At 39.9% G+C, this 20,158-nt stretch overlaps 1 protein-coding gene across 1 annotated transcript; it reads right to left on the reverse strand.

Annotated features, from left to right (window-relative positions):
- Positions 1–14,930: 14,930 nt before the first annotated feature.
- Positions 14,931–17,869, reverse strand: LOC115969879. Its single transcript, XM_031089517.1, has 3 exons — positions 17,124–17,869; positions 16,890–17,036; positions 14,931–16,749 (listed from the first exon to the last, which is right to left on the reverse strand). The coding sequence occupies exons 1-3, from the start codon at positions 17,867–17,869 to the stop codon at positions 14,931–14,933; spliced, it is 2,712 nt and encodes a 903-aa protein (XP_030945377.1).
- Between the last annotated feature and the right edge of the window lie 2,289 nt (positions 17,870–20,158).

Genomic DNA, 20,158 nt, shown 5'->3' on the forward strand with positions numbered 1-20,158 from the left:
ATTGCTTGATGCGTGTGAAGCTCTCTTTCTTGTTTCTACCGACAAGGGAGGGGAGACCGAAGTATTTTTCATATTGCTACACTACGATTAATCCAGTCATATCTTTGATCATGGTTTGCATATCAACAGTGGTGGATTTGCTGAAGAAGACTGTGGTCTTTGTTCTATTGATTTGTTGCCTAGAGGCATGCTCATATTTAGCAATAATAACCAATAAGGTCTGACATTCACTTTCTTTGGCCTTGTAAAAAATTAAATTATCATATGCAAAAAGTAGATGTGTTAGTTTAAGCTTGTTTTGGCATATTGACACACCTCTGATATTTCCATTGGTTGCAGCTTTATTTATTAACCCATGCAGCCCCTCAATGCACATAAGAAAAAAATATGCAGAGAGTGGGTCTCCTTGTCTAAGTCCCCTGGAGGGGGTGATATGACCAAAAGGTTCTCCATTTATCATAACTGAATATGATGTTGTGGTAATGCATACCATTATCAGTTCCACCCAGCTAGCTTGAAAACACATCTTCACCAATATTTTCTCCATATACGACCATTTCATCCTGTCATATGCCTTGCTCATATCTAGCTTCAAGGCCATAAAACTTGTCTTACCCTTGTTATGATTCCTCATGTAGTGCAAAGTTTCGAACGCCACCAAAATATTATTTGAAATTAGGCGATCAAACATAAAAGCACTCTGATGCTCTAAAATGAGTTGTGGCATAATATTTTTCAACCTCTTTCCCAAAACTTTAGAAAAAATTCTATAAAGCACATTACCCAATCTTATTGGTCTAAATTCAGTCGCATATTTCGAGTTCCTAACCTTGGGTATTAAAGTGATAAAAGAGTGGCAAAGAGACAACGGGACCTGGATTACTTATTGTTATAAGTGACACAATATATTTGTAAGATCTATGTATTTAAAGTTATTTTAATTTTAGCATTACTTAATTATTTGGGACTTCTTAATTTTATAAAACTAATTTTATTTTTTTTAGAGAAATTACACTTTATCATCCAAAACTATACCCAATGTTACATTTTACACCTTAAACGTTTTTTTTTTTATAGATGCACCCTAAACTTTTTGAATGCACATTTTGCACCATAAACTATGACTTATGTTACACTTTGCAACCCCGACATTAAGTTTGGTGTTAACTTGGATGGAAAAGTATGACACTATTTGAAAAGACCTAATTGCACATCTTCTCAATCCATTAAAAACAAATGAAAATTACATTTTATTACCCTAAACTATATTCCTTATTACACTTTACACGCTATACTTTGAATTTCCATCCAAGTTAACACTAAATTTAACGTCGGGGTGCAAACTGTAAGGAAGGTCATAATTTAGGGTGCAAAACATGCACTCAAAAAGTTTAGGGTATAAAGTATAATATGAGGTATAATTTAAGATGGTAAAGTGTAATTTTCCCTTCTTCTTCTTCTTCTTCTTCTTTTTTTTTTTTTTTTTTTTTTTTTTTTTTTCTATATCTCTATTTTTTTTTTTAAATCAAATTTTGCCCCAAAATTTAGGGTTCTTTCTCTATTGGGAGGATTACACAATGGCCTAAGTAGCTTAGACCTAGTCTAGGCCCTGGGTGAAGGTTCTCAAACTTGAACCGAACCGTACGGTCTGACCCAGTTAACCATGAACCTCTTACCATTGCAGTTCTTTTAGCTCTAAGAACCTCTCTATGCAAAAAAAGCATGAAACTGTTCGAATAGTGTCGAACCGTACAGTTCTTAGAAACGTGACCAGTTTTTGTAGTTCGGACGGTTTCTTTTTGTTTCAGCTTTTCCAGTGAATTTTGGCCAATACACTGGTATGAAATTATGAACAGATCTAGAAGAAGTGAAAAATAAATGAAAGACCATGAAGAAGAACAAAGATTGGATGGAGATCTGATAATTTTTGGAGGTGCTTAAGTTTCGCTGATTCACAATCTTCAAATTTGCTGCAGAGAGAGACAGAGAACTCAAGACAGAAGAACAAAAAGGAGAATGATTGAATAATGAAATATGGCTTCAGCAACCAAAAGTAAAGAAAGAGAAGTGGTCAAGTGGGGTAGTAGGTGGGGTAAGCGGGAGAATTTATTGGAGTTGCCACGTTTTGCTTTGCTAGTGCTTGAAGTTTTTAACTTTTTATGTTTTGCTTTTTATTTTAAAGAAAATAATTAATTCTTATATTCCTAGAGTGCCACGTTGTAGACATGCAATACAAATATCATCCGTTCATCACTTAAAAAAAAAAAAAAAATTAATGCATTCGTAATTTCATAAGTGCCACGTTGTGGACATGCAACACAATTACACAAATACCATTTTATATATATATATATATATATTATTCTAATTATTATATTATTAGATATTATCACAAGTTTAACTAATCAACATAAAAAATACTAGGATTTAATATTTCTTAAAGTTATGATATAGAAAATACATTTGAAAGATAGATCTCTTTGTTTCTATAAAGGAATAATAGATCTCTATATTTAATTGCACTATTTTAGTTAATTTTTTTAATATTTGTACTAATTTAATATATTTATTTATATTTTAAATAATTATTAAATTAATTATGATGTCATTATGGTTCAACCTTGGTCCGATCTCAAAAATCTTGAACCTCTTCCTTTTACAGTTCATTAAACATTCTGGGTCTAAAAACCATGCCCTGGGTTGGTTTGGTTTCATTGTCTAAAGTTCAATTCTCAATATTTAAGCAAAAAAGTTCAACTCTCTAGGTCTACCACCCTAGGTTGGTTTGGTTTCATTGTCTCAAGTTCAACTCTAAACATTTCAGCAAAAAAAAAAGTTCAACTCTCTCTAGGTCTTCCGCCCTAGGTTGGTTTGGTTTTAGGGTCCGTTTGGATGGAGGAATGGAAAATTGGGAGGATGGAAAATTAGTGGGAGAATGGAAAAGTGGGAGGATAGAAAATATTTAGTTTTCTCTCGTGGGTGTTTGGTTGGAGGGATGGAAAAGTGGGATAATGGAAAACTCTTTTGTTTGGTTGAAAAGAAAAGTGAGAGGATAGAAAATGTAGTTTATATAAATTGACTATTATACCCTTGTTACATAACAGGTAAGAAATAGATTTATTTGTACTTATTAAATAATATTGTGAAAATATTGTAGTAACATTTCTCAAAATTTTTTATTCTTTATATCATTTGTCCTTTCTTAGCCTTCTTCTCATCCATACATTTTTCTTCTCTCTTTTTTTTTTCTTGTTTTTCTCCTCCACACATTGTCCTTATATCTCTATCCCCCTTCTTTTATTTGCTTTGTCTTCCTCATTCAGGAACGTTCTAGGCTTCCAGCTAGTGTAGGTGCAGCTCTCATTCTCCACCGCTCTCTCTCTGTTTCTTTTCTTTCTTTTTTTTCTTCTTCTTCTTCTTTCTTTTTTATTTTATTTTATTTTTATTTTTAACTTGATTCCAGAGGGCATTTGTGTAAAAATTCCATAAGTCCACTTTTCTGAGTTTTCTCCCCACAATTTTCCCCCGATTTGGGAGGATGAGATTTGTGGGCCCAAGAGAGAAAACTTTCTCCCGGTTTTCCATCCTCAGTGTTTTCCATCTTTTGCCAAATAGTAGAAAATACTGTTTTCTTCCCTATGTTTTACATCCTCCCTAAAATCACCCCAACCAAACACAGTGTTATTGTCTCAAGTTCAACTCTGAACATTTCAGCAAAAAAAAAGTTCAACTCTCTGGGCCTACGCCTTGGGTTGGTCTGGTTTCATTGTCTAAAGTTCAGCTCTCAATATTTCAGCAAAAAAGTTCAACTCTCAATATTAATTCTTTCATATTCTATTCCCTAAGTGTCGGTCATTGTCTCAAGTTCAACTCTAATATTGATTAATATTTAAATTTTTATTTTTTGGTAAATATGAATTGCATTCAAATTAAATTAAAGAGTTGAGACGTGTTAGCAGTTTTGGAGTTGGCGTGTTGGTTTGAATGTGTGTTATAAAATAAATAAAAAAAAGAGTTGAGGCGTAACCTTCATGGTACATTCCAATAGAATCATAATACAACAACAAAATAAGCTCCATAGGGTGACGAGGATCATCGAATCTTCTGAAGTCTTGCTTATAGTTTGCTTCTTCTTTTTTTGCCAACTTGTCTGCACACTGGCATGCTTCCCAAACCAGTGGCTGATTTTGACCCTTGTGATCTGTCTCGAAGCCCACAATTCTGCATCTACGCTTGTTGCTATACCCAGAGATCTCGAGAACCCAATATCCCAGATCAATATTTAATTCTATCATATTCTATTTCTTCCTCCAGTAAGTAAGGCCATAAGTTTTCCCAAGTCCAACAGGCATTAGTAACATGCTCGTGTTACCTGTGGAATCAACAGTATTCGTTTGGGCGAAGTAGCCTCAGTTTCTGAGCAGGGCAAGCATACCTAGGAAATCAAGATTGGGACAATATGGCCGAAATCTTTTGGTCTGCCATTGTACTTCTCCTCGTAGCTCCTTCCTCTCTCTCATATTTTGATCTCTATTCCAACTAAGTGATTGCTTGTTTTAATTTCTATTTTTTTTAGAGATATTTTTCAACAAGTCTCCTTGGTATCTTATGAGAATTGAAATTAAATCTTTTTCTTTTGGCTTGTAATGGGAGACTTTTTTTCTTTCTTTCTTTTAATCTAATGTTTTTGTTGAGGATGATACTTTTACGTTGTAAAAATTTTTATTTTTTTTTATTTTTTTATTTAATATAGAAACAATAATTTGGTATGGTTAAAATGGAGTGAGAGGAGAAAGGTGACTTGACTGTCTGTTTTGTGTGTTTGTTGTCCTAGAGGACTCAGAGAAGCACGGTTTAGATTGCGCTCATTTTGTAATTGGGTTTTATACTCTTTTTTCTTTTTCTTTTTTTTTTCTTTTCTTTATACATACAATTTATATTTTGAATCTTCATAGCTGAATTTAGATGTCTATAATGTTTTTTTTTTTTTTTTTTTTGGGTTTAGTTAGAGATGCCCTTAAATCAATTGTTAATAAATAATTTTAGAAAAATTTGACACAACTTTTGTAAATAAAAAAATTGTTAAAACATTTTTTTTTCCTTCTCTCATACAAATTTTCCTAAAATTATTTAGGAACAAATGGGTTTAGAGCATTTGTCAACATTTTTTTTTCTGTTCTTTTTTTGATGAGTTGACTCTTTTGTAATTTGGTTTTGCTTTTTATCTTTTTATTTGTTTTTTGGATCCCCTTTATTGCAGGGCTTCGAATGGGAGAAAATATATGAAGCAATTGTCGACCGGGTAGGATGTCTTTTTTTTTCTCTATTATTCTCAAGAACCTAATTACCACAGCTTCCTTTGAAGTGGTGCATGTCTGATTTGACTTGTCTAATATGTCTTGACTCTTGATTCTTTATACTACCTTATGCTTAGTTTTCTTGATCAGATTGTAAGCGACTAAATTTCTAGTTTGAAATTTATCAAACAAGTAAAATAGTTTCACAAATGCGAATTTGTATTGATGATCGTGTGGTACAATTCTCTGGAATTACAAAAGAGTGATCCTCTGATTCGATCTCCTTGCAAAACTTATTGATTAGATTTATAGTAATGTGGATTTGACTTGAACACAAAATATCCTTCAATTTGGTTGAGGGATGGATCGAAGATTACTGAAACGGAATTACAATGAATCTCTGGCTATGAGCTTGTTTAGAAATCCTTTGTTCTTCACGTTCTTTGTGTTCTTCGTGCGTTCCTCGTCTTCGAAGGTTTGTGGTGGAAGTTCTTCGGAGCTTTAGAGGCTTGAATCCGTTGAGCTTCACTGATTTGTGATTTGTTGATGTTTTCGGACACTTTTGGCTTGATTCCCGTGAACTTTAGGATCTAGGCAGATGATTTGGATGATTCTGCTTCGAATGTTCTTCGATTTTGGGGTTGAAGTTCTTGAAGTTCTTGAAGGCTTTGGGGCTTGATCTTCACAGAGCTTTTTTTTTCTTCTGAATTCTGGTCCTCCTAAATGTCTCAGGAAGGCTTCTATTTATAGGAGTTTTGGGGTGGGTGAGCGATACGTGGCGGAGCTTAATTGGTGACACATGTCATAGCTTGATTGGTCCGCTTAAGTCATCGCTTACACATGCGAGGTTGCTTGAGTCATCGCTTACACGTGTGAGGTTGCTTGAGTCATCGCTTACATGTGCGCTGATGCGTGATTGGTTCTTGCATGACACTTGGCAAATTTCTATTGGCTTCTGAATAGTGATAGCAAAACCTAGAACCAATACATGGTGCTCTGTAATTGGCTGTATTTTGTGGACTTGATAATGTGACGTGTCAGCTTGTGATAGGTCGGGAATTTTCCCTTTCTACACACCTATTGGTTTTGGACTTGGTGATCACCAATCAAACCCACATCTTTGAAGTACTGACAATGTCCAAAACTTAAACTCCTGAGATCAAAATTTGAGATTCATCCACTTAATTGGAATCTCCTCAGGGTTATTCTCCAGACTTCATCAAGACTTCTCTTTACAAGTACAAATGAACTCTCACAAGTGTGTCGGAACTTGAAGTTACACTGGGTCATTAATTCAACCTACCGTTCTCATTCGGTGCCTACCATTCCCACCTACCATTCCCACCTACCGTTCCCACCTACCATTTCCACCTACCGTTCCCACCTACCATTCCCACCAAAAATTCTCAACTACCATTCTTAACTACCTACCTACCATTCTTCATCTCTCTACTATAAATAGGAGGGCCGGGTTCATCAAAAACTCATCCAAAAAAAAAACACTGAATCATGAAATGAAGATTTGCCTTTTTCAGATTTTCAAATACTCCTTTTCACAACCATTTTTCACTATGACCTCATCATTCTCAACACCTAGCAACCAATTTTGCTTCATAATCGGTTTGAGATCAACCCTCCCATGGGTCGGTCGAAACCCTATTTACAACATCATTGCAGTTTTGAGATCCAAACAAACTTTGTTTCTCCACTTAACAACCACCTTTGTCCATAAAATTACTCGTAACAAGGTCTGCATCGCCCTCCCATGCTTCCGTGGACTTGGTTGGTCAGGAAATCCAAGTCCAGCGGACACACCTGTTCCTAACCTCAGGGCTCCTGTAGTCTCTTTCCAATTGCTTGGTCTTCTAGCAGAAGCAGTGGTTCGGAACAAACAGCAACTTGTCTGGTTTTCAAACCGGGTTCACAAGTTAGCTCCATCTTTCATTTTTTCTGTGCTTTTCCAACAAGTGGCAGTAGATGAAGATGGTAAAAAGTGTTGGGGTATCCTACAAATTGTTTTCCATCCAACACTTAAAACAACCTCCAAGGCGCCAGCTCATCAGAATTCAGCCTTTGGTGCCGGTAAATGGTCATCAAAACTTTATTCCATGTCCCCACTACTATGGGACCCAAAGGTCATTGTTGCTGGTACCTCAAAACTCATTTTCTGAAATTACTCCAACTTAAAATCAGCTTGAAGAATTTCAGAAGGTACTCTTCTGAAATTACTTCAACATAACATCCGTCAGCATGGTCCCATTACACAGGCGCATTCAATTACTTGCTATCGGACCTCATTCAGCACACAGTCAGTCCCATATTCAAAGGTGTACTTCACATAAACATCTACACCAGAAAGGTCCCAGCATACAGGGCCAGCACCATGGTGGTGTATGCTTTGCTCATTTGCTTTGCTCCATCTCCATCTTCTTCATTGCCACTACCAGCATACCCAGAATACATAAACTTATGAAATTACTTCAACTTAACTTGAGTGATACAATTACGCAGGCGCATTCAACCACTTTCCCACCTGTCCTCGTTGTAATCCAAAGCATGATTTTCTGAAATAACTTCACCGGAAGTTCTTAAGAACACGAGGCTAGCTCCATGACCCTGCATGCTGTATCCAGCCACCATTCTCGCATCTTCCCCATCTTCAACATCTTGTGATCGCCGCCAACGATCCAAAATACTCTTCTGAAAGTATTTCAACTTAATCTCTGCTAAGAAGGCTCCATCATGCAAGTACATTCAAATACTTGCAGACCCCTTTTCCGGTCTCATCAAAGCCTTTCATATGGGTGGGTCTACTCTTCGGAAATTATCTCATCCTTCTGAAAGCTCCACCACCTTCAACAGCTCCACTACCTTCAACTACTTCACTTAAAGAGTCAAGTACCAAAAATCCATTTTTTTCGAAACTCATTCCCACACCACACTCCGAGACTGTGTGCGTGAATGAGTCTCGAGGGGGCATTTGTAGAAAGGGAAAATTCCCGACCTATCACAAGCTGACACGTCACATTATCAAGTCCACAAAATACAGCCAATTACAGAGCACCATGTATTGTTGCTAGGTTTTGCTATCACTATTCAGAAGCCAATAGAAATTTGCCAAGTGTCATGCAAGAACCAATCACGCATCAGTGCACATGTAAGCGATGACTCAAGCAACCTCGCACGTGTAAGCGATGACTCAAGCAACCTCGCATGTGTAAGCAATGACTTAAGCGGACCAATCAAGCTGTGACATGTGTCACCAATCAAGCTCCGCCACGTATCGCTCACCCACCCCAAAACTCCTATAAATAGAAGCCTTCCTGAGACATTTAGGAGGACCAGAATTCAGAAGAAAAAAAAAGCTCTGTGAAGATCAAGCCCCAAAGCCTTCAAGAACTTCAACCCCAAAATCGAAGAACATTCGAAGCAGAATCATCCAAATCATCTGCCTAGATCCTAAAGTTCACGGGAATCAAGCCAAAAGTGTCCGAAAACATCAACAAATCACAAATTAGTGAAGCTCAACGGATTTAAGCCTCTAAAGCTCCGAAGAACTTCCACCACAAACCTTCGAAGACAAGGAACGCACGAAGAACACAAAGAACGTGAAGAACAAAGGATTTCTAAACAAGCTCATAGCCAGAGATTCATTGTAATTCCGTTTCAGTAATCTTCGATCCATCCCTTAACCAAATTGAAGGATATTTTGTGTTCAAGTCAAATCCACATTACTATAAATCTAATCAATAAGTTTTGCAAGGAGATCGAATCAGAGGATCACTCTTTTGTAATTCCAGAGAATTGTACCACACGATCATCAATACAAATTCGCATTTGTGAAACTATTTTACTTGTTTGATAAATTTCAAACTAGAAATTTAGTCGCTTACAAGGTGGATTTCAAAATCAGAATCTTCTTAAAAGTACGAATAGAACAAACTTTGCTCGAATGTTTTGATTCTTGGTCAAAGTTCACTTCAAAGCGAACAGTTGTAGAATCACATTATTTGAGAAATTTTTGGATCCTCAAATGAAGAAATAGACCCCAAATTTGGAATGTACACGAAAAATTGAGAAAGGCAAGTGTGACTTGAAAATTTCGACTTTAGGTTGATTTCAACATCAAAGTCAACTGTCTTGGAATTTGAGCCATTTGTGCAATTTTCGAGTTTCAAATGATGAAATGGACTCCAAAATCGGAATGTACACAAAAAATTGTGCAAGACAGGTCCATCTTAAAAATTTGACGTTTGGTCAACATTTGCACAAAAGTCAACTTTTTGGAATTTGTACGTTTGCACAATTTTCGAGCCTCGAATGAAGGAATGGGTCCCAAAATCGGAATGTACTCGAAAAATTGAGTGGGACAAGTCCGTTCTGAAATTTTTGACTTTTTGGTCATGGTCAAAGGTCCGCTTAATCAAAGAAAACACTTTTTTTTTTTTTTAAATTTTAGGCGGTTTGGATCCGAGTCAAATCGGGTCGGTCCGGGTTGAATGGTCAGACCGCGTGGAAGTGACGTCATCCATGACGTCACAGAGCTGAGGACGCGTGTGGCACGTGTGGATGATGACGTCATCCATGACGTCATAGGGCACGTGCGGTACGTGCGAGTGCCTGGAAGTTGGTGTCGGCGCGTGAAACTGAAGGAGGCGCGTGTTCGTTGAGGCGAACGATCTGGCGGCGCGTGTAGGCGCGTGGGTGACTTTCTAGACCTGAAAATTTCAGATTTTGTAGTTCTAAGGCCGTAAAAGACCATGGTGCAATCATTTTTCTAAAATCACCGGCAGATTTTCACAGATTTGAAAGACTAGGCCGTGGGTCTTCGCGAATCTGGGGCGGCGCGTGCGGCTGTTTCTGGGCTTGAAATTTTTGGGTTTTGTAGATTGTGGGCCGATGAATCTAGTGGTGACTCCTGTTTTGTGAAGATTTTCTCAGATTTGTGCAGATTTGAACGAAAAACTTCGCGAAACGTTTGGGAGTTTGTGGCGGCTCGTGGTGGCTCCGCTGCTAAAGATTTTTCTGGGTTTTGTACACCAAAGTCTTTAGAAGATTTCTGTGGGTTGATTTCTTTGTCAAATCTTGTCAGAAACTTTAGAAATCCAGAATGGAGTCCGCACACATTGTTGGATTTGTTGCCACCTCGGTATGCTTTGGCGGGGGCCATTCTGACAACGCTTGACAATCCAGGCAGGGAGTGGTTCTAGAGTAACCACTGAGTGTCTCTGTTGTCCTCAAGGAGTTGGTGACACAGTAGAATAAGAAGCTTCCCTTCGTCGGTCTAGGATGGGAGACTGAAAGCATTGTTGGACTTGTTGACACCTTGGTCTACATTGATGGTGGCCGTTCTGACAACGTTTGACAATCCAGGCAGGGAACGGTTCCAGAGTAATCACTGAGTGTCTCTGCTGTTCACAAAGGAGTTGGTGACACAGTAGAACAAGAAGCTTCCCTTCGTCGGTCTAGGACTTCATTCACAGTCTAGTGTCATAGTTTCTGAGGTCTAGTGTAATTTTTTTCTTTCTAACAGCATGATACATTTATGGGCTTTGTCATTTTTGATTTTTCAAATGAGTACGTCACCCTTTGAAAATATGGCACTTTTAACTTTTTTACATGTGTTTTTTTTTTTTGTCTGCTAGCTTCTATGGATCTCTATATAAAGCCACTCAGGACATGCACTAACTCGTACAAACGCAATCTCCAATAACAGAATACTCTATAGTAACATAATACTCTGTATGGAGAAACCATGCCCACCCCCCCTTTTTTTTTTAATTAATTAATTAATTTTCTATTATTTGATTTTTTTTTTTTTTTTTAGTACACAGCTATCATGATGCTCTTTTTTAAGGATTCGAAAATTGGTGAAGAACCAGCCTTGTTTATTTATAAGAAGAAAGATGACAAGGATGTGAAGCCTACGACCTTGATTGTTCGTCCGCCCACAATTGGAAAATTTTCAGAGAAATGGGGTTGTAACTCTTATCCTCTCAATTTGCCGAAATGGTCACAGGTTGTTCCTTCTAATGGCGGCTCTAACTTGGAAACAACTATCCTTCTTGCCTCGCATCACAAAAATGTTGCTAAATCAAAGCCGTACAACACTTTGGGACGAGAGATAATTGCCAAACGTGCGGATTGGGATTTTTCCTTTAACGTGAATGGAGGATCTTCTTACTTCTTCCTTTATTGGGATTGGCTAGAAGATGTGCTCAGCCGGTGTAAACAGCTCGTTGATGTGACCCACCTCTACAGTGCGGTCTTTGCTTCCTTGTTCACATATGATTATGTTGAGAACCTCATGAAAGCATTTTGTGAGTGTTGGAGTCCATCCACTAATACCCTCCATACCTCCGTTGGGGAAATTTCCATCACACCATGGGATCTTTCCATTCTCGGTGGACTTCCTTGTACCGGTGCATTTTATGATGAAGTAGTACCCAATGCACAAGAGCTAGATGGAATCAATGACCAAGGACGACCCTATCTACCGTACAGCTGTCGCTACCTCTTCTTGGTGTATCATCATCTTCAAAATCGGCTGAAGAAACAAGGGAAAGTAAGTGTTCGCGACTGGATTACTTTTTGGTATAGAGGAAATAGCAAGTATTCGGCTCCCAGAAAACCAGCGAGACGGACAACCATTCCCAAGTATAGTCAAAATCCCTCGGGTGAGATAAAGGAGCGTGGGCCATGGCTTGATAAAGAACACGGGGTCTTTGTGGATCTTCAAGTTGAAGGTGATTTAAAGGAGGAGACTTATTTATCGGCGCTTCTTTCCTGTTGGCTATGCATATTTGTCTTCCCTATCAAGGATCAGAATAGCATCCGTCCTGGCACTTTCAAAATTGCTAGTTCCATAGCTAATGGTCGTTCATTTGGCCTTGCTTCCCCAGTATTGGCTAGCATTTATCGTGGGCTTAATACCATTTCTTCCTCTTCTACCCCGAGCAAGTCCGGAGCTAGCTTTGCCATCCATTATGTTCATGCCTGGGTGGGTCATTTCTTCCGAAGCAATCGCCTCACCCATGATAAACCATCTGATGCTTTGATGACTAAATATTCTGGTGTGGGCTATGTCTCTCCGTTCAACGAATTCTCTGCACGCAAGCATATACGAAACGCCACCAACTTTCTTTGGCACCGAATTGCTTTCAAGAAAAACTATGACCAGACTTTTATTGACAATAATCATTTATCCATTCAGAAGTTCGACTACTTTATAAGCCTTCGCTCGGGGTACTTGTCACTTCGATGTGAAGACCAACATATTGTAGAAGCATACAGTCCTCACAGATTCAGTTGGCGCTTTGGATTTCATCAAGACATCCTAGGTGATTTGAAGGAAGAAATTCATATTGGTTCTTTAAAAGACCTCTACCAATTCTATCAATCCTTCACTTGCTGCAACACAGATTCTAAGATATTCATTCCAGCTTTTGCCACAGACTTCGGAAGCCGAGTCAGACATAGCTACAAACAATGGTGGGAAAGGGTTTGTGGAAATGATTTTACCAAAGGAACAGACCTCCTAGCTGACATCGCCTCCTTCCCTGTTAAGCCACTAACATCCAACAAGCCTCAGAAGGGAAAGAGGGAACTACAAGACCCATACATTCCACAACCTTTGTCAGAGTTTGCACGACGTCGTCTTGAAGATGATAGTCATTCAAAAGACTCATCTCGACATATCGAAGTCACCTGCAGTCAAGGCACTAAAGGTCTATTTGTTGTACCAGTTAAGGATGCCAGTAAATTTTCTGAGGAGGAGGTGGGTAACGACCTGGGCTATAATTGGAAACAATCGAAGAGTCCAATGGAGGGTGTTGATGAAGAGACTTCTATTAATCATGCGCAGCTTCTTTCAAATAGCGAGTCTTCTATTTCAAAGCCATCTGCGAAGAGTTCGGATCTCGAGAGGTGTGAGTTTGCTGATGTTGGTACGTCATCCGAATTTCCGATTGAGACAAAAAGGGCACCTTTGCCATCCCTGCAACCAACTAAACCTCCGGAAGTCTCTGTGTTTCAAGCCAAGGCACATATTTCTTCCGTGCGTAGGAAAGGGGCTTCTATGCTAGGAGATGTTCTTCTCAACAGGCTTTCGAATCTTTCTGTAGACACCATCCTCCCAAAAGCTGAAGTACAAGAAATTTATAGTGGGGTTGAAAGTCTTGGAGTGGACCCTCAACACTTGCGCGAGAATGTTGACAAATATTGCGAGGGTATTGCAGACTATTTGAAGATGAAGGAATTTCTGAACCAACGAGCAAGTCCTGTCATCTTGTCTCAACGCCAGGCTGAAGTTGAATCCCTTTTTTCTGAAGCATCGCAGAAGAAAGCGTCTTTGAAGACTGAACTTGATGCTGTTAGATTGAGGATGGTTGACTTGAAAACTGAGCTTATCCAGTTAGAGCAATTATTGTCTCAAATTAAGACTCATCAAGTTGAACAAGAAAATGTTGTGCAAGACTTAGAAGAACAACTTGAAGAAGTCAAATCTACCCCCGTTCTTGAAGACCAGGATATGGAGGCTTTAGAGAAGATACAAGCCCTTCTGGAAGATAATCGTTCTAGCTTGAAAGATTTGAAATGGATGTCGTAATTTCTTTTGTTTTGATTCCCTTCATATATGTCAACATGCTTTCCTCTTGTACTATTTTCCTTTCGTTAATCAATAAAGAAGACTTTATTTTCTGTTCCTTCATTTTTTTTTTCGAGACAGAACTTAGCAAAGGATACTAAGTTGCCTACGTACCCTTGAGAGGGATCAAGTCATCACGTAGTTCAAAAGATTTTTTTTTTTTTTTTGGGTGCAAAAAGGGGGGCGCAGTGTGTAATAGTGGGTATCACCACTGATCGAACCCGAGATGGCCTAAAGGGTGACACGGGCGTCCAACCGCTACACCACACTCGCAATTATTGAATGGAGTGGGATTAATTTCTTCTTATTGGTACACTTTCAAGCCTAGAAGCGTTTGAGGAACTTCCCATTGATGGGGCCGATCCTTGCATTGTCATTGTTGATCAACTTGTGAGCTTGGTTAGTGTTTGCCCCCTACTTGAGAGTTGGAAATACATCATAAGCAACAGTCACATGGTTTGACCCGACAACTTCATTGAAATCTAGATCAATCTTGTTTTCTTTGGCAAAAAGGAGGGCTCACGTGTGTAATCCTTGCCCCACGCCCCACAGTATTTCATGGGTACCAATTGTGCAATAGTGGGTATCACCACTAATCGAATCCAAGACCTTCAAGGGCGACATAGGCGTCCAACCACTACGCCACACTCACAAATGGTGCCATAAAGGGGAATTAGTTTTTCTTTACTTGTACGCTTTCAAAGGTAATGGGAAGATATCATGTACCCTTGCAGCATTATAGTGGGTAGTTTAAGCTCTTACCGAGGAGCAATCCTCGATTTTCAAGCATAGAAGCGTTTGAGGAACTTCCCATTGATGGGGCCGATCCTTACACCATCATTGTCAATCAACTTATAAGCTCCATTGGTGTAGATTTCTTGCACAACATAAGGTCCATCCCATTTTGAAGTGAACTTATTGCCTGTACGATGAGTTGTGATGATAGGTCTTCGAACGGCGAGGACTAAGTCACCAACTTGGAATGATCATGGTTTGACTCTTTTATTGAATGTGCTTGAAAGACGAGCTTGATAGCATTCAAGGCGTTGTTGGGCCTCGAGCCTTTTTTCATCAAGTGCCTCTAATTCTTGCAACCTGAGTTTGGCATTTTCTTCTCCAGTCAATCCTTCTTGAATGGCAATCTGTAATGATGGGATTTGGCATTCTAAAGGAAGGACGGCTTCCACTCCGTAGACAACAGAATATGGTGTTGCTTGAGTGGGCGTTCGAAATGTTGTTCGATATGCCCATAATGCTTCTCCGATTCTTTCATGCCAGTCTCGCTTTGTCTTGGATACCACTTTTTTCAACAAACTGCCAAGTGTTTTGTTAAACGCTTCAGCTAGTCCATTTGCCGGGGCATTGTACATGGAGGAGTTGTATTGTTTAAATTCAAACTTCTCACATAGCTCTGTCATCAGCCTATTGTAGAATGGTTTGCCATTATCAGTTATGATATACCGAGGTACACCATACCGATAGATCAAGTGAGTTCGAATGAAATTGACCACCGTTTCTTTCTTCACTTCCCTAAGGGGTACAGCTTCCGCCCATTTCGAAAAGTAGTCAGTTGCGGCCAAGATGTACAAGTGGCCACCGGATGACTTTGGTAATGGCCTTATTGCATCAAGCCCCCATGCATCAAAAGGCCAAGAAGCTACAGTTGGGTGTAGAGGTTCTGGCGGTTGATGGATGAAGTTTGCGTGATACTGACAAGCTTCGCACTTCTTAGCGCATTCCATAGAATCTTGCACCATTGTAGGCCAATAGTAACCCATTCGTTTGATCCTATAATGTAACTTAGGACCTGACTGATGTGCGCCGCATATTCCAGAATGAGCCTCCTCTAAGGCTTGTTTAGCCTCCTCCTCTCCTAAGCAACGGAGAAACAATCCATCAAATGAACGGCGGAAAAGAGTGTCTTTATAGTAAATGAATCGAGCAGCCCTCCGCCGAATTTCAGTCTTGTGGCGTTTATCATCCGGGAGTCTTCCATGTTGAAGGTATTCAATGATCACTTGTCGCCAATCTTCTTTTTCGACAAGGCATACAGAAATGATGTTGGCTTGCTCTTCCTCTTCTTCTTCAACCACAAGAGGTACCACCCACCTTTGGGAAATAGCGACTTTGGTTGTTTCTTGTTGGGATAATGCTAAGGCAGTAGCCAAATTAGCTAAAGCATCGGCCTGTCTATTCTCCTTCCTTGGTATATGCTCCAATGTGATGGCTTCAAAATTTGCTAGCAACTTCTTCGCATATTTGCAATAGGGGATGAGGTCTTCTTTCTTGACGTCATATTGCTCCAAGATTTGGTTGATAACTAATTTGGAGTCTCCCAAGATCTCAAGTTGCGATATGCCCATCTCAATAGCCATCTGTAGACCAATGATCAATGCTTGATATTCGGCCACGTTGTTAGAGCAGAGTTCACTTAATGAGAACGAGTAAAGAAGTATATGCCGTTGTGGAGAAACAAACACTACACCTGCCCCCGCTCCTTCTTGACGTGCAGCCCCATCGAAAAACATCACCCATGGTGGCATTACTTCAATGTAAAACACATCTTCATCTGGGAAATCATCAGAGAACTCCCAATCAGACGGAACTGGGTGATCAGCTAAGAAATCTGCCAATACTTGTCCTTTAACAGCTTTTTGTGGAACGTATGCAAGGTCATATTGTTGAAGCAAGACTGCCCATCGAGCTATTCGACCCGAAATCACTGGCTGGAGAGGACATATTTGATTGGGTCTGCCTTTGCTATCAAACGGACCATATATGCTTGCATGTAGTGCTCCAGTTTGTCTATGGCAAAGAAAAGAACGAGACACATCTTTTCAATAGGAGAATAATTTAATTCAGCCCCATTAAGAGTTCGACTTAGATAATAAAGGGTTCTTTCTTTCCCCTCTTTATTTTCTTGCGCCATAAGAGCACCTAGAAACCTTTCTTGGGCCGTAATATATAGCACCAAAGGCTTTCCTGGGATAGAAGCACCTAAAACTGGAGGATTAAGTAAGTATCTTTTAATGCGTGCAAAAGCATTGCTGCAAGCCTCATCCCATTCAAAGTGCACATCCTTTTTCATCAATCTATTGAAAGGTTGACATCGACCAGCCAAATTCGAGATAAATCGCAGTATGTAGGCCAGTTTTCCCTGCAAGACTCTAAGTTCTCACAGATTCTTGGGCTCTGGCATTTTCTGGATAGCTTCAATTTTGGACTGGTCAATTTCAATACCGCGGTGCCTCACAATGAAACCAAGAAATTTTCCAGATGTTACGCCAAAAGCGCATTTGCGGGGGTTCATCTTAAGCTGATACTTTCTCAAGCGGGTGAACACGGATCGTAGATCTACCAGATGGTCTTCCCTCCTTTTTGTTTTAACCACCAAATCATCGACATAACACTCCACGTATTTATGAAGTACATTATTAAAGATCTTCTGCATGGCCCGTTGATAAGTAGCATCAGCATTCTTTAGTCCAAAAGGCATCACTTTGTAACAGTAAATTCCCTTAGGGGTACGGAAAGCTGTAAGCTGCTCATCCTTAGGATTCATTTGAATTTGGTTGTAACCCGAAGATCCATCCATGAAAGATAAAGCTTCATGACCGGTAGTGGCATCAACCATGACCTCAGTGATGGGTAATGGAAAATCATCCTTGGGACATGCATTGTTCAAATCACGGAAGTCAACGCACACTCGGATTTGTCCATTCTTCTTTTTGACAGGGACTATGTTAGCGATCCATTCCGGGTATTGTACTTCACGAATGAAGCCTGCTTCAATGAGCTTATTGACCTCGGTTTCTATTTGAGGGATAAGCTCTGGCCGAAAGCGTCTTTGAGCTTGTTTGACTGGGCACACGCCCTTCTTTACTGCCAAATGGTGTAGAGCAATACTCGGATTGAGCCTAGGCATTTCCTTGTAAGTCCAAGCGAACACATCTTTGTACTCTACTAGGAGCTTGAGCTATCCTTCTTCTTCTTCAGGGGTAAGAAGCGCACTGATGAAAGTTGGCCGGGGTTCTTCAACAGTTCCTAAATTGATCTCTTTAAGTTCATCAACTGTAGCTTGTCCTCCATCTTCCAAGGCTGGAGGAGCTTCATTGACCTCTTCATTGGTTGCTTCAGCATCTGACAGTGTACCCTCCTCTATTGTAATATGAAACGAGGATGATACCTCTTCAATTTCCTCATCATGGACGGGTGACTGACTTGTATGTACAATCGTTCGTCTTTTGACTTTGAGCAATCCTTCAGTGTTGATCTCCAAGGTAAAGTTACGTTTCATGCGTGAAGGAATGCTACTGCGGATCTCATCATTGGCTTTTTTCTCCCCTTGAACGTCAAAGTTTATTGAACTTTGAGAATGACTATCAATAGGCCTTTTCGTTGCCCCCAGTCGATCAAAGACTGATTTACAAGCAAGAGTGTCCCGATTTGGTGTTAAACAAGTTGTATTTAACCTGTCGTACACTGTGATTCGTGATGACGAGGCCTCGATGCGATCAAACACTGAGACACGGGGTGAAGAATGGTCTTTTCTTTGATTTGAACTTTCGCCGACCTCCACCGTTATGTATTGAGAACTCGAAGGATCGCTTTTTTTCTTGATCCATATCTGAGCTGGTTGTTCAGGAGTATAACCTAATCCGGTCTTTGGGATAGGAATTTTATGCCCTTCAAGCCGCATTTTCCTTTGTGTTTTGCTAAGGCCATGCATCTTTTCTTCGGTGGCTTCTGGAATTAGCTTCCCTAAGTCTTCTTGTTTTGAGAAATCGTAGCCTGCTTTGGCTAACAGCCTATATGCCTTTGGGTCGAACCATTCTTTCGTCTGCTCACTTGGTAGAATACCATGCTCTATCGGACTTTGCGAAGACCTCACGAATCCATTTAACGGCTTCGAGGGCAAAGGATTTGTGGATGAAGTTAAAGGCATGACATGATTTTCTTTCAATATGGCTACATCCTCCATCGTGAGCTTTGCAGGTCTCCCCATGTCTTTTGTAGGTTGAAGGCATTCCGCGAATGGTGATTGTCCATTCTTGCGATGTGATAATGGTATATACCGGAGGAATGGTTCTAGACCTTTCTTTGGGGAAGAGATGTTCTTTTTGGCGATGAATTTAACATGCTCCTTTTCATCTTGTTTACCTTTCATAGACGGGATCTCCACTAGAAGAACCTCGCTAGAAATGTCTTCTTTTGCATAAAATTTTGCATCAGCAAAATGAGTTTCGGTTTCTGCAAAAGGCTTTAAATCGGCATCTACCTTTTTTATTCCATTTTGAAAGAACTTGAAGCATTGATGCAAGGTTGATGGCACTATTCCATTTTCATGGATCCAAGGACGTCCTAACAACATGTTGTAGGTCGTCTTAGCGTCAATGATGTGGAACAAGACGTTGCTTTTCAATTCTCCAATGGATAATTCTAGGTGGATTAGGCCGATTGCACGTTGTCCTCCTTGATTAAAACCTTGGATGACCAAACGACTGTGTGATAATTCTTCCATAGTAAAACCCAGTCGTTTCATGGTCATTTTTGGAAGTATGTTAACGGCTGAACCTCCATCAACAAGGATACGCTCGATCCTTTGTTTACGAGCATAACCAGAGACATAGAGTGGGCGATTGTGGGGCTTAGAGCCTAACAATAGATCCTCATCAGTGAAAGTCAAGTCTGGAGAGCATGCGTAACATCCCTGTGTTTGTTGAAGCGTATTGGTATGAGGGGCGTATATCTCTGGCTCCTCAAGAGCTCGGGTGAGCACTTCTTTTGGTGATGTGGAGGATTGCAAGGGTTCAACTTCATCGACTTGAGATTGGAGTTCCTCCAAAGATGACAAGGTCTCTTTTGGATCATCATGGTCAACGTCCTCCTTTACGTCCTGGATTTCGCAACGAGAAACTGTGTGGACGGCCTCGGCTGAGTTATTTTGAAAGAATTTTCTGGGGAAGAATTCTTCCAATGTGATGAGCTTTCGAGATTTTCGGGTTTGTGCTGAATCTTCATATACTTTTGTTCCCAGTCTCCTTTGCCTCTTATCACTCATTCTTTTTGACCAAGGCTGAATCTGGTTTTGTGCTCTTTTGGACTCTTGGGTGATCAAATGAAGAGGGAATGCTCGTTTCTTCTTCCATCTCTTGCGAACAACCATTGTCCAACCTTCTTCCTCATCCGTCGTTGACCTTTTATCATCGTTTGA

The sequence above is a fragment of the Quercus lobata genome, chromosome 2, assembly GCF_001633185.2.
Source record: "Quercus lobata isolate SW786 chromosome 2, ValleyOak3.0 Primary Assembly, whole genome shotgun sequence".
Lineage (NCBI taxonomy): Eukaryota > Viridiplantae > Streptophyta > Magnoliopsida > Fagales > Fagaceae > Quercus > Quercus lobata.

Excerpts from the sequence above, each read along its gene's own strand:
- LOC115969879 (XM_031089517.1), bottom strand. The coding sequence starts at position 17,869 with ATGCCTAGGCTCAATCCGAGTATTGCTCTACACCATTTGGCAGTAAAG. Across the intron at positions 17,037-17,123 it reads ATGCCAGAGCCCAAGAATCT|ATTGATGAAAAAGGATGTGC; the intron begins GTGAGAACTTAG and ends ACCTTTCAATAG. Across the intron at positions 16,750-16,889 it reads TATATTACGGCCCAAGAAAG|ACAAACTGGAGCACTACATG; the intron begins GTTTCTAGGTGC and ends TCTTTGCCATAG.